The sequence below is a fragment of the Mus pahari genome, chromosome 4 (genome assembly GCF_900095145.1).
Source record: "Mus pahari chromosome 4, PAHARI_EIJ_v1.1, whole genome shotgun sequence".
Classification (NCBI taxonomy): Eukaryota; Metazoa; Chordata; class Mammalia; order Rodentia; family Muridae; genus Mus; species Mus pahari.
In genome coordinates this window covers 78,324,245-78,337,966 of record NC_034593.1, presented here as the reverse complement: position 1 = coordinate 78,337,966, position 13,722 = coordinate 78,324,245, and the positions used below count along the sequence as shown (strand labels likewise).

General features: G+C 52.4%; 1 protein-coding gene across 3 annotated transcripts in view; it reads right to left on the bottom strand.

The window, feature by feature from the left end:
• Positions 1-2,367: 2,367 nt before the first annotated feature.
• Insrr (insulin receptor related receptor) overlaps positions 2,368-13,722 on the bottom strand; it is a 19,271-nt gene continuing 7,916 nt past the window's right edge. Inside the window, exons 8-22 of one of the 3 annotated variants that reach the window (XM_021195355.1) lie at positions 9,829-10,067; positions 9,186-9,353; positions 8,900-9,095; positions 8,694-8,735; positions 8,395-8,615; positions 8,063-8,199; positions 7,820-7,982; positions 7,587-7,692; positions 6,986-7,038; positions 5,332-5,561; positions 4,870-4,980; positions 4,602-4,761; positions 4,220-4,349; positions 3,953-4,087; positions 2,368-3,339 (exon numbers count right to left, since the gene is read on the bottom strand). In XM_021195355.1, the coding sequence (XP_021051014.1) occupies positions 3,099-3,339; positions 3,953-4,087; positions 4,220-4,349; positions 4,602-4,761; positions 4,870-4,980; positions 5,332-5,561; positions 6,986-7,038; positions 7,587-7,692; positions 7,820-7,982; positions 8,063-8,199; positions 8,395-8,615; positions 8,694-8,735; positions 8,900-9,095; positions 9,186-9,353; positions 9,829-10,067 (2,332 nt within the window). In that variant the 3' untranslated portion in view covers positions 2,368-3,098. The remainder of the gene's footprint in view (positions 3,340-3,952; positions 4,088-4,219; positions 4,350-4,601; positions 4,762-4,869; positions 4,981-5,331; positions 5,562-6,985; positions 7,039-7,586; positions 7,693-7,819; positions 7,983-8,062; positions 8,200-8,394; positions 8,616-8,693; positions 8,736-8,899; positions 9,096-9,185; positions 9,354-9,828; positions 10,068-13,722) is intronic. The other 2 variants (XM_029537795.1, XM_029537796.1) reach the window with 2 other exon arrangements.

Here is a 13,722-nt window from a genome sequence, read left to right as displayed (position 1 = left end):
AGCTCCGCTTTTTTTTTTTTTTTTTTTTTTTTGGTTTTTCGAGACAGGGTTTCTCTGTGTAGCCCTGGCTGTCCTGGAACTCACTCTGTAGACCAGGCTGGCCTTGAACTCAGAAATCCGCCTGCCTCTGCCTCCCGAGTGCTAGGATTAAAGGCGTGCGCCACCATGCCCGGCTATCAGCTCTGCTTTTTGTCTCATTCCTTTCTGGACCTTCATAGCTTTAAGATTTGAAAAAAATTATTTATTCCGTGTATGTGTGTGTGTGTGTGCAGGCATCTGCAGGAGCAGGAAGAGGATGTTGGGTCCCCTGGCACTAGAGTTACAGGTGATTATGAGCTGCCTGATGTGAGTGCTGGGAATTGAACCTGGGTCCTCTGGAGGAGAAACAGGTGCTCTTGGGGCAGAGGCATCTCTCCAGCCCCAAGCTCCTTGGTTTCTTCTCACCTTTCACCTTAGTCTTGTAAGTCTCAATCATCCCTCTTCTTCTTTCTGCCTTCAGCTCTATCTGACCTTCCTCTGCTCTAGTGTTGCTTGAGGACACAGAGCTATCACACCCTGAGAGGACAGGCCTGGATGGACCCTGGCTCTTGGAGGAAGGAACCGTTTGTTTCTGGGAATGAATTAATAGAAAGTCTCATGTTCTTGCTAATGGGCAGCACCGAAGGGCAGACCCACATTGAAAAGTATCCTAATAATCTTCTAGCTTGCTTCCTTAAACACTCTGGGGTCCCCAGGGACCTTCCATCGTGCCTGTACCAGGGCTCGTCTTGTTTCTCCTTCTGCTGGAGGTCCACTACTCCGAGGGCCACTCAAGCACCTCTTCTGCTTCCTTGGGTCCCTGGGTTCAATCCCCGGAGGACCATAGTCTACTTTCTCTATCCCTACAAAGACACATGGCCAGCACACCTGCAGCCAGGTTGGGGACCTGTGACAAGGCACCGGAGATGATCTAGAGGGGATAGCTAAGAGTGCTGTCGTGCCATATGGTCCGCCATCTCCTCCAGCTCTGCTACCTTTTGGCTGGCCAGTGGCTGGTCACTTATTTGCAAGTTCTCTGAATTTGGAAGCTAGTACAGAGGGCCACGGAGTTGCATTTTTATTCTCTTTAGACCCGTTTACTTCTCTTTCTCTGGTCGATGTTTATCCTTCCCTCCAAAGCCAACCTATCAGATCTGTTGTCTCTGAGGGGGGAAAAAAAGACAAACCCTCTTGCGTAATTGGAAAATTCCCAATGGAATCCAACCATCAGCTTTCTTCCTATCTTGTTAAATCCACTGCTTTTCAGGGCGCGGATGGCAACAGAACTCTGAGGTGGAGCCCCAAATTGCAGATAAGCATCCGTTTTTCGGCTCTCAAACCCTTCCTGTAGCTCCTCCACTTCCAAGCTGTCATGGCATCCTGAACACGTGGTGTGTCCAGCACGGAGGTTGGGAGTTGGGTGGGAGGGACTAATCCTAATATTACTACGACGAAGACAAATTTATGTGTTGTGTGAGTGAGTAGGTTCCAGGTCCAGGCCACGAACTTGGACCCCGAGCTCACCAAACCCAGACTTTCCCATGGCTACAGTTCTGGTAGCAACCATTAGGGGTCAGGGTTGCATTAGTCACAATGACAGGCAAGGTTTGGGCGACAGCACCTTCCTGCCGACCTATAGTCAGAGAAACAGGATAGCTAAGGAACCAGATATGGCTTCACACAGCCCAACGCCTGCCCCAAATCAGGTCCTGTCCTGATGGTTCTGTGGCTTCCCCAGCTGCCACAGGACTGTGCAATGTGCAAGCCTGCACAGTGGATGATGGTGCAGCCATATCAGCCTGGGTGCAGGGTGCTAAAAGGCTTTGAGGCCCTGGCTTTGACTTAAAAGCCTGGACTGACTCCCTGTGCAATGGCAGAGCTTTTCAAAGGCATATGAGACAGAAGTGGAGATCCCGGCCTCCCAGAATAATCACACGGATCCTGACACAGATCCTGCTCTGGCATGTGTCCCTGCCTCCACTAGGGCACTAGTAGGAATAGGGCCCCTCCTCCACTCCATGCTCTGGCCACCTGAAGTCTGTCCTGTGATGCCTGTCCACTGGTCAGCTTCAGCAATGGACAAAACGCAGATGAGCGATGGAGGACAGGCTGGTTCTGTTGAGAAGCCAGATAAAGAGGTCCCCTGGGGGCCTCAGCCACTACCGGCCATGGGTGTCATAATGACAAGATTGCCCTGTGTCATGTTGTGGTAATTCTGGCTGCTGGGGTCTTTATGGAGGCAATATTTCATAGCAGTTTTTTTTTTTCATGTATAGCTGCCTTTGGAAAGAGAGAGGAAGTCTATCCTGTGTCAACACTGTAGATGGAGAGATAATGGGTGGCCTGGGACCAGATACAAACAGACCTCCGTATTTATTGAGTCTTCTCCAGTCTTCCCCGGAGAGGCTACGTGGGAGATGGGAGAGAGGGAGACAAAGCTCTTGAAGCCCTAGCATCCAGGGCTAGCAATCCAGGGGACAGCTGGAAAAGGGGAGACTGCACATCGAGGGATGCTCTTGAGGCAATGGAAGGAGGAGCACCAAGCTTGGGGTCCCTGGGTAGAGCAGGGGGAGAGAAGTGAGGGTCCTAGGGTTCCTGCTTTGCCCTAGTATGTGGGACAGAGGGAAGGAGCCGACCACAGGGAGAGAAGGAATCCTTGTCCCCAGGCCCCAACATGAGTGGATAGACCTCCAGGCCTGCCTCTGGCCACTCATTTGCTTTCAAGCTGTTGACCACCTGAAGTTGGAGGCGTGTGTCTCTGGACCCTGCCTCCCGTGGACTTGGTTTCTCAGTCTGACCAGTGTTTCTCTCTGAGCGCAGGGCACTCCTGCCCTGTGGCCTGAGAGTCCCTCCTGCTGCGGCCTCTCATGCTCTCCCACACGCTGTCTCTGTGAGTCTGTGAGGCTAGCGTTTGTGAGTTCAGATGCCTCTCTTTCTGGCACCTGCTCTCTGTTAAATGGTGAGCTAATTCTTGACCCATCTGAGGGGGACTCGGGGTGAGAGGGGAACAGCTGACCATAAAGGTTGGGCTCTGCCTTCTCTCCCATGGGAGGCCAGTCAGGTGGGAAAAGGTTGACTCTTCAGTGTCCTGGGCCCCCATTTGGGGCACTATAGTCTGAAGCTCCATTTAAGGTTGGTGGGGAGTCAGGCTCTGCCTCAGTAGGCAGTAAGGAGGCCTGACCCCGCTGGCACTCTGGGCTGTAGTAGAAGGAACAGAGCCGGAAAGAGGGCCGAAGCTCATCCTGTATGCGATCCAGGATGTGGACGAAAGTCGGGCGCAGGCGTGGACTATGCTGCCAGCAGAGTCTCATCAGCTCCTGTCTGGTGGGGTGAGGTGGGGTTAAAGGGACCCCTGCCTCCCACACTCCAGGATCAGTTGGTGGAAGGAAGGGGTCAGAGGGGAAAAAGTGAGGAAAGTAGGTAATTAGGAACTGGGAGCAGCTCAGCTATGGGGGCGCATGCCTTTAGCCCCAGGACACATCCCAGGACACAGGAGGCAGAGGCAGGTGGATCTCTATGAGTTTGGGACCAGCCTGGTCTGTAGAGTTCCAGAACAGCTGGGGCTGCACAGAGAAACCCTGTCTTGAACCGCCCCCCAAACCCAAAACCAAACAAAGAATTGGGAGTCAGTGATGTAGACGCTTTGGAGGAGGAAGGCCAGAACCAAGGGTGGTGAGCACAGTGCAGGGATGGAGGAGGGTGGTGAGCACAATGCAGGGATGTAGGAGAGTAGTGAGCACAGTGCAGGGATGAAGGAGGGTGGTGAGCACAATGCAGGGATGTAGGAGGGTAGTGAGCACAGTGCAGGGATGAAGGAGGGTAGTGAGCACAGTGCAGGGATGAAGGAGGGTAGTGAGCACAGTGCAGGGATGGAGGAGGGTGGTGAGCACAGTGCAGGGATGGAAGAAGGAGGGCAGACAGTTGGGTGACTCACAGCTGAATCGGACAGTCCTCCAGCTCCTCTAGAACTCCACCATCCATGACAAATTTCAGCACCTGCTCATTTGATAGACCCTGGTATGGTTGTTCAGCCAGGGTCACAATCTCCCAGAGTACTACACCGAAGGACCTGGAGCACACGAAGGACAGCCTGAGTCCAGGACCCTTCAGGCTGCTCAGCGTCCCTGGTGAGGCAGTGTTCCAGGCCCTTCCCAGATGCCGCTGCACATCCCTGCAACCCTCTGCTCCCACCAGGCCCTACCAGACATCTGAGTGAGTGGTGAAGATTCCATCTTTGAGGGACTCGGGGGCCATCCAGCGCACTGGCAGTAGCCCCTTCCCACCCTTGCGATAATAGTCTGTCTCGTACACATCCCGAGTCATTCCAAAGTCTGGGAAGGAAGAGTTTCAGGGCATGGAAGTTACAAGTTAGTTTCCCAGGAAGACAGTCCCCAAACCTCCACGTTCTCTCTAAACATTCTGGAATGTGTGAGCTCAAAGGATCTTGGAGGCCATCCCTTCTCAGAGATACAGGGCTTGGGGACTTGCCTGACACGCCTGTGAGCCAGGCCTGGTCTCCTATGGCTAGCTTAGGGAGACTCTCTACCTCCAGACTTCCCTCATCCACCTGGTGCCCACTGTACCACCAATTTTGACAGTAAAATCCTGGGACACCATGCAGTTTCGGGCCGCCAGGTCCCGGTGCACAAACTTCTTGGCAGCAAGGTAGGCCATGCCATCTGCAATCTCCCCTGCCATCTGAATCATGTCACAGAGTGCAGGCTGCGGGAGGCCGGGATTGTTCTACAGGTGGGAGAGAGGGACTGGTGAAGGACTGCCCCGCACCCACACTGCATCCAGCTCTTCTCAAGTCCCCAGCATCACACAGCTCAGGGTCTTTCTCGTTCCAACCTCTGCCTCAGGTCTCAGAGATCGGAGATGGCTCTTGAGGTCCCCACGGGTCATTAACTCCATGATGACCAGAGTTGGCTGGCCCTGAGACACCACACCCAGGAGACGAACCTGAGATGACAAAGATCTCTGTGGTAGGCCCTCCCGTCTCTTTGATTCATGGGGACAAAACCTCAGCCTGCTGTAATTATAACCCAGCTCAGATGCCCACCCTGACCCACACTCGAGTGTAATCCTGACCTTAAAGCTCCCCTGACCTTGACTCTTAACCCTGATCACATCTGATTACCACCATAATCATCACTTGCTCACCTCTGACCTGGATTCCAATCAGGACCCTAATAACTCTCTGGATACCCTTTTCATGACGACCTCAGCTCTCATCCTATCAGGATTTTAACCACAGTCCCAACCCTGACCTGGATAATTCCCTGACCTCATTTCAGACCATTTCCCTCTTACCACATGGTGACACTTGAATGCCTTCATGACAGACGCTTCCTTGAGGAATTCAACGCGTTCCCGAGCACTGGCCAGCTCATTAACTGTCTTCAGGGCCACAGGCGTAGACTCCTCTCCAGGCTCAAGTCCCCGGGCCAGTCCCTCATAGACCATCCCAAAAGATCCTTGGCCCAACTCCCGGATGATGTCTATCTGCTCCCGAGACACCTCCCACTCGTCGGGGACATACACTGAGAAGGGGGGTGTGTTGGAAGGCAGGGGTGCATCTCTCCACAGGCCCTCATCTGCCTCTGGACATTTTTCCCTTTCTTAAAGCCACTATCCAACTTTAATGTGAAAAATGGACTATTTTTCTAAAGATCCTACATTCCTTAAGATTTTGGTAACTACAGGTTCAGATAAAGGCAGGACAAAGGCGTCTATGCCAGTTTTATGCTGGTTTCCTTGGTACAGAAAACAGTGAACTGTTAGTTTCAAATTAGGGCAGTACTCCTCTGTGTGTGTGTGTGTGTGTGTGTGTGTGTGCGTGTGTGTGTGTGTGTGTGTGTGTGTGTTGTACCTTGTTCTTTGAGGCAGGGACTCTTAATCGAAACCAGAGCTCACCGATATACCTAGTCCTAACCAGTTTGCTCTGGGGATCCCTGACTCCATCTTGTTAGGCTGGAATTACCTGTGTGCACCCACGTAGCATTTATGACGGTTTCTGGGGATCCAAACAATCTGAACTCCGGTCCTCACCCTTGTGCAGCAAACATTTTAATTATTATTATTATGAGTGTTTTGCCTGCATGTGTGTGTGTGTGTATGTGTGTGTGTGTGTGTGTGTGTGTGTGTGTGTGTGTGCCACATGTGTACTCCTCAAGACCAGAAGAAGGCATAGGATCTTTGGAGCCAGAACTATAGATAGCTGTGAGCAGCCCCGTGGGTGCTGGGGACTAGAACTCAGGTCCTATGCAAGAGCAGCTGATGCTCTTAGCTGCTGTGGGGAACATTTTACTGGCAAATGACCTCTTCAGCTTTTCAGTTTTGTTTGTTTTTGTTGTTGGGGGTGGTAGAGGTGGAGGTGGAGGTGATGGAGGTGATGGTGGTGGTGGTGGTGGTGGAGGTGGAGGTGGTAGTGGTGGTGGTGGTGGAGGTGGAGGTGGTAGTGGTGGTGGTGGAGGTGGAGGTGGTGGTGGTGGTGGTGGTGTGTGTTGCACAATGATGTGCAGGTGCACCTGCTGAGTTACTGCATTGATACAGAATCTCCCACAGATACAAAGCCCCATGTTTTGACACGGCTGAGGATGGGAACAATGAGAGGGACCCTTGCCTGTCTCAGCAGTCAGGGCTGGGGTTGCAGGCATGCATAATGGTGTCAAATGTTATGTATGCTGGGTATTCAGACTCAGGCACTCATGCCTGCAGAGTACACACTTTCACTCGCTGAGCATCTCCCTAGCTGTTGCCCCCAGACCATCAGATTAGAGTGCTGTTTCTTCACTAAGGCTACAATGTCATTTCAGGTGCGCTTTACACAGACAAGGGTTCGCTCCCTCTGACTTCTTGTCTGAAGGGCTCTGTTCCCAAGGCCACCTTCTCCAAGAAGGCTCTCTGGAGCTCTGCTCTCCTGCACCCACCTCCTTTCCCACACCCCCTGTGCCCCTGGACTTACTGTGGGATGCACTGAAATACTCGGGGTTCACGGATGTGTACAGCGTGCTGTTTCTGCAACAGGAGGCAATGGATCAAGGGGAAAATGAACCCATAGGATGCTGTTGATCACAACTGCTCTGGCCAGCAGGACCTCTGGGGAGTCCTGAGCACTGCCAAGCTCCCCATGATACTAGTCCCGGGATCAAATCGGCTGGGAATAGGTAAAACCAGGGGTCGAAAGAGGGGGTCCTCTCTCTGTGGACCTTCTTGTGCTCACCCCAGGGGCATGCGATGACATCTGTACAAGAGTATACTAGTGCTCCTGTCTTCCTCTTGTCACAGCAGAACCCACTTGCTCGAGCTAAGGGCATGGGAACCAACACTCCCCCCCCCCCGCGCCACCATGCCCACACCAAGGAGTTCCTCAGGCTACAAGACATTTCCAGGTTAAAAAAGAGGCAGCCCAGCTAAGACATATGTCTCCTTCATGGCTTCCAGGGAAAGAGTTCCTGTCTTTAAGGAAGTCCTTTCTGTTGTCTAAACTATTACTGTCTGACTGTGCTGTCCCTATGAGATGGCTCAGGGAGAGAATGGGGTGGAAATGTGTGACTTGTCACCACCTCTTCCTGCTGTAGAAGAAACCGAAGGCAGCAAGCGTCACGAGCAGCATGAACCCCACAGGGATGACAGTGAGGAAGATGCGCAGTCCCCCAGTATCCTCTTCCTCTGGTGGTGGAGGGTGGGGAGAATTGACAGGTCAGGATATAAGCTGCTCCTCAGGCAACGCTGGAGCATGGTCATGGGCAGGGCTGATGCTGAGTGGAGCTCAGATTGGGAAGCAGGTCTGCCTCACCCAGACCGGTGATGTAGAAGGTAACACCGTCAGTCCAGGAACCGTTGCCAGCCAATGAGGTGGCCCGAACTTTAGCAGAGTAGTTTCCAGGGGGCAGCAGAGCCAGGTGGACCCCGCCGACTTTGGCATATCGAAGACGGGACACACAAAGCACTGTGGCTTCCTGTGGAAAGCACAGACAGCAGGCTGGGGAGCGGGTGGGGTTGCTGACCCAGGGTGGGGTAGAGGCGGCTGGGTACCTACCTCTCCCAGGCGTCGGTACTTGATTTCATATTTGAGGATGAGCCCATTGGGGTCAGGTGGCTCAAGCCAATGCAAGGTGACACTGCTCTTGCCAGCTGCCTTCCAGGCCACTTTCCCCGGGATGCCGTCGGCCTCTCCTGTAGGAGGGGGCATCTGGCAATAGGCCACAAGCAGTTCCTCTTGTTCAAGTTCAAACCTAGGCTAAACTGGGAAGTTTGGGGAAGTTCCACAATCATGGGGACCGGGAAGGGTGAACAGAGCGAGGCTCCGAGACTAGTGGGGGGACAAACCTGCTGGTTACAGAGCACTGACTGGCGTCAGGGGGCACCTACTATGTGGCATGGTGCGTGCAAAGACGAAGGTGGCGGCGCTGCAGCCCACAGTGTGTGCGGCGTGGTTGCAGGCATGGATGTCAATCCTGTATTCTGTGAAGTGCCGCAAGCCGCTCAATACCGCTCGCTCCCGGGGAACCTTGTCCTCTTGAATCTCAAAATCCGAGTTGTTTTTCCCTAGTCTGAGAAGTCCAGCTTCCCGGCGGTGCCTCTCCGAATCCCTGGCAATGGGACGAGTCAGAGACGTAAAGCCAGTTCTCAGAGCCCCTCCCACCATCCCCGCACCTGTCCCAGCTCACCTTTGGGGGTTCTTGTTGATGGATGTCACTTTCCATGGAGCCCTGGAGGAGGCCGAGGACCCTCTCAGCTCCGGGGCGTTCTATCGCTTCGCCCTGCCTCCAAATCCTCCCACACCAAGGCCAGACCCACACCACAATAGGCCCCTCCCACTAAGTCCCACCCTCTCCAAGGTACCGCCCCTCAGGCCCTCCCAACCAGGTCGCACTTGGGGATGGTGATGGCATGGTGTAGAAAGTTTTCAAATTTTTTCTGGAAGGTGACCTCTTGCGCCTCCAGTGCAGGCAGAGCCTGCCCAGGAGGTGAGTGTTGGCAAGGACAGCAGCCTTGTTCCGGCTCAGCCTCCAGCGCCGGGTCTTCACGGTCGAAGCGTGTGTCGTGGCTGCTGGTGGGCAGCCGCAGACCTGTGGCCACGATGCAGAGGAGTCAAGGCAGTGGTCCACCCGCCACTACCGAGCACCCCCCCCCCCAAGCCTGAGGCACCCACGGCGCACCGCGGTGGCAGTAGTCATTGATGTAGAGGTCACCGTCTTCTGCTAGGCGCTGCCACAGCACCAGGTAGTAGGTGATGTTTCCATTGCGCTGGACCGGTGGCTTCCAGCGCACCAGGAGGTGCGAAGAGGAGTTGGAGGTGGAGATGACATCTTGGGGCACCGTGGGTGCTGTGATTGCGAAAAGGGTGCCGCTCAGGGATGGGACCCTTCCAAATACTGTGTGATGAGCTCCTCCCTCCCCCTCTCTCTGTCTCTCTGTCTCTCTGTCTCTCTGTGTCTCTGTCTCTCTCTGGACCCACCCTCTTTTTTTCCAGAGCCTTCCTTCCCTAGAAATCATTCTGTCCTTTCTCTGTTTCAGAAAATAGGGCTTCTATGGTAGGGAAACACTCTTCCACCTGAGCCTGGACCCGACCCTGGGAAGACAATATTATTATAAAGAAGCTCAACATTCAGTATTCTAAATGCTTCACAGGCCTCTGAGTTCACCCAGTGATCACAAGTTCAATCCCAGCCCACCCACCCTCAGGTTCAGTGTGAAAGGAGTCCTGTCCTCCAGGGTGCCCCAGCCTCTCTGTCTGGCACCTGTGTGCTTCCCTCTTCCTCTCTAGGATTTAGGCATCTCATTCTAGTGCCTTCAGCTCACCCGCAGGCAAGGTTCGCAGGTAGACAATGGGACTCTGGGCTCCCTGATGGGGACTGTCCTCAGCGATGGTCAATGTGATGGCCCGCACAAACACTGCATACTGCGTCCAAGGCTTAAGGGGGGCTAGGGTCACCCCTGGCTCCTGGGTGCGGCTGAGGGGTAGTTCCACATCCAACAGGTTCCAGCTCTGGGTTCCACAGGCATCTGGACCCACATGTTCTGTGGCATTCTGAAATGGGCTGAATACCCCATTCCCAGGGTCAGGGGATCTCCAAGCTCTAGTACACACACACACACACACACACACACACACCTCACACCAGCCTGATTCAGGACTCTCATAGCCATTTCTCAACTATGTGAGTAAGGACAGCTGTAATTCTGGCAATTCACCCACACTGTATAGCTTGTGATTGTGGCCACACATCACAAATTGTAATGAAATATCCCTTGTCTTTCAGAGGAATGATTGAGCTTTTATCATCATGAAAAGAGCCACAAAAATGTTTGAATTGTATTTTAAAATGAACTTAGAAAGTGGTTATAGGGGGTTGGAGAGATGGCTCAGTGGTTAAGAGCACTGACTGCTCTTCCAGGGGTTCTGAGTTGAAGTCCCAGCAACCACATGGTGGCTCACAACCATCTGTAATAGGATCTAAGGCCCTCTTCTGGTGTCTCTGAGGACAGCCACAGTGTACTCACATATATAAATAAATAATTCTTTTTTTTTAAAAAGTGGTTATGGGGGGCAAACAAGAAGGTCATTCTCATCTCTAGTGAGGTGACTTGGAGCCTGGGAGAGCACTGTTTATTTTGGTTTTGCTTTGTCCTGTTTTAGAGAGTATTTCTAAGTAGCCCAGTCTAGTGTGGAACCTGCCTTCTTTCTGCTTTGGCCTCCTGAGTGTTTGCTGGGATTATAGCCTTTACTACCAAACCCAATGAGCAGAGTGTTTTTCACAAGGCCCTTGCATGGACATGGAAGTCTATGAACCTCCCAGATTATAGGCACAGTTTTGCACGTGTTTGTGTTTCTAGAAGTCAGTTCCTAGTTTTTCATGTCATCCTAGAACTCTCTATGTGGACCAGGCTGCCCTTGAACTCAGAGAGATCCACCTGCCTCTGTCTCCGAGTAATGGGATTAAAGGTGTGCCATCACAACTGGCTAGCTCTCAAGTCTTAAAGGTGGATCTCCAAAAGCCAAGACCCAAAAGGTCAAGGGAATAATTGAGGCAGACTTTGGGGGTTAGGCCAGAGGCAGGCCTTGAAGAGATACCATAGGCTTTAGGGATATAAGGAGGGCTGGTTCCCGAGCAAAGAAAATAAGGACCAAATGGAAGACAGACATCAGCAAAGCAAGTAAGGACCAAATGGAAGACATAAGTCAGCAGGCTTTGGAGTATTACATCTGTGTTCATGATATCTGTTTCTTTGATGGGAGGCAGATGGGTGGAATTATGGTGAGCCACAGACAAAAAAAGTGTGTGTGTGTGTGTGTCCATGTTTGTGCATGTGTAATGGTGCATATGTAGGGATGTTCTCACTGGTGCTGGTGTGTGTGGAGACCAGAGGTTGGTGTTGACATTCTTTCTTCAATCACCCTCTACCTTATATTTTGAGATAGGGTCCTTCACTGAACCTGGTTCTTGCTCTTTCTATTAACCCCTGGCCAGCGAGCCCCCAGGATCTTTCTGTCTTTGTCCTCCAGTGCTGGTGTGACCGACAGATGCACACTGCCACACCTGGCTTTTATGTGAGTGATGGGATCTGAGTTCAAGGTCCTCAGGCGTGTGCAGCAAGCCCCACTCTACCCACTGAGCCATCTCCCCAGGCCATGGACAGAATGGAGGCAGGTGGAGTGAGATGAGGAGAGGCTTGAGGACCTGTTCTTGCTGGAACAGTCCAGGAGCTGGTATGGGGGTTGCAGAGTAGATGCTGTGAGGGAAGATGCCTTGTGAGGTATGACACACAAGTAGGTCTGGGTCAGAGCCAGAATTGGACCAGGATTCTCAGTGTCTGCCCCGAGGGAGCACACAACAGCCATACTGTAAAGCAGAGACACAGCTGTGTATAGTTATGTAGGTTGTGAACTGCATGCATGAACATAGGTGGGCAGCCACTCACACTGCTGCCCATGTCAGTGACTCCTTAAAGTGTGGCCCATGAGCTGTCAGCCTCAACATCAGTTAGGAGCTTGGTAGAAATGCAGACTCATAGGCCTTGCCTAACAACCAGCTCAGACGGTCAGAGTAGGGCCCAGGAATCTGTATTTAACACACTCCCCATCCCCCTACACTAAACACTCTCCTGCCCAGGCTAGCTGAGCACCCTGTTTCTGTGGGCTCCCTTCCTGTTTCCAGCCAGACCCTGAGATGGTGCTGCAATCGAACCTTTCAGTTCTACTTTGTAGGAAGTGCCTCCCGCACGAGTGGTTCAGACCCTGTTTACCAAGGACGGCACTTCTTACCCCTCACAACGATCAAAAATCCATTTCTCACCAGGTGCTGGTACTTCATGCCTTTAATCCCAGTACTTGGGAGATCGCTGAGTTGGAGGCCAGCCTGGTCTACAGAGTGGGTTCCAGGACAGCCAGGGCTACACAGAGAAACCCTGTCTCAAAAAACCAAAATGAACAAACCAAAAAATAAAAGCGTATCTCTCTTATCAGGAAATCTCTTATTCTTGTTCTCATTCTTGCCCTGGTTCTGGGGATGGAACGTAGGCCTCTCACATACTGGGCAAGCATTCCACCACTGAGCTACACACAGTCAGTCCTTCTCCTACTTCTCCTTTTGAGATAGGGTCTTATTGGGCTAACCGTGAGGCCTTGGATTTAGGAGCCTCTTCATGCTTTTGTAGGATTGTGCTAAAAGGCTTGACCGGGAGATCAGTGGTTGAATCTTAACTTGTTTTGGGGGAAGGCCTTCTTGTGGCATCCCTCCTGATAAGGTTAGCCCACTCTCTCCAAAGAACTAGCCCACTCTGGCCTGAAGTGTAGCTCAGTTGGTAGAGTATTTGTCTGACAGGCATAATGCCCTAGGATTGATCCCCAGCAACACATAAACAGGGTATGGTGTGGACCTCCGTAATCCCAGCACTCAGGAGTTGAAAGCAGAAGAGTTCAGAGTTTGAGGCCAACTAGATCCAATTAAAAAGAAAGGGCTGGGTGCTGGCGGCCTACACCTTTAATCCCAGCACTTGGGAGGCAGAGGCAGGAGGATCTCTGTAAATTTGAGGCTAGTTTAACTATAAAGAGTTCTAGGGCAGCCAGGACTACATAATGAGATACTGTCAGAGAGAGAGAGAGAGAGAGAGAGAGAGAGAGAGAGACCCAGCTCCTCTTTCCTTGGGCTTTAATGAAATGCTGGTAAAGACACTCATAAAAATGACCAAATTAGTGGGTACTTCCCAAACCGCGGCTGGGACTAGAGCATGTGGTCAGCAGAGAGTGTTAGCACAGAGAATTGAAGCTTAATTAGCCTAGCTCTCCTAGCAGAATGATCTCCAGGGCTCACAGAAACCTCCGTTCCCCTCTTCATTCCATTTGGTGAGGGGAAACTGAGTCACGGAGGACCAAACAAGGTGAGACAGATCCTGGCTGGGGTGTGACTTGAGGGTCCTAGCTTTCTGGCTCTCCCTAGCCCAGCTGGACTATGTTCTCGCCTACCTTGGCCATGGAAATAAATGGACTCTGCATAGCACGCAAGCCTGGAACCCCAGCATTCTTGGAGTCTGGGGTCGAGGTAGGAGAATCTTTGAGAGCTGGAGGCTAGTTTACATATTGAGGATCCCCCAACACACATACAGAGAGCGAGAGCAAGAGCGAGAGAGCGAGAGAGCAAGAGAGAGCGAGAGAGCGAGAGAGAGCGAGAGAGAGCGAGAGAGAGCGAGAGAGAG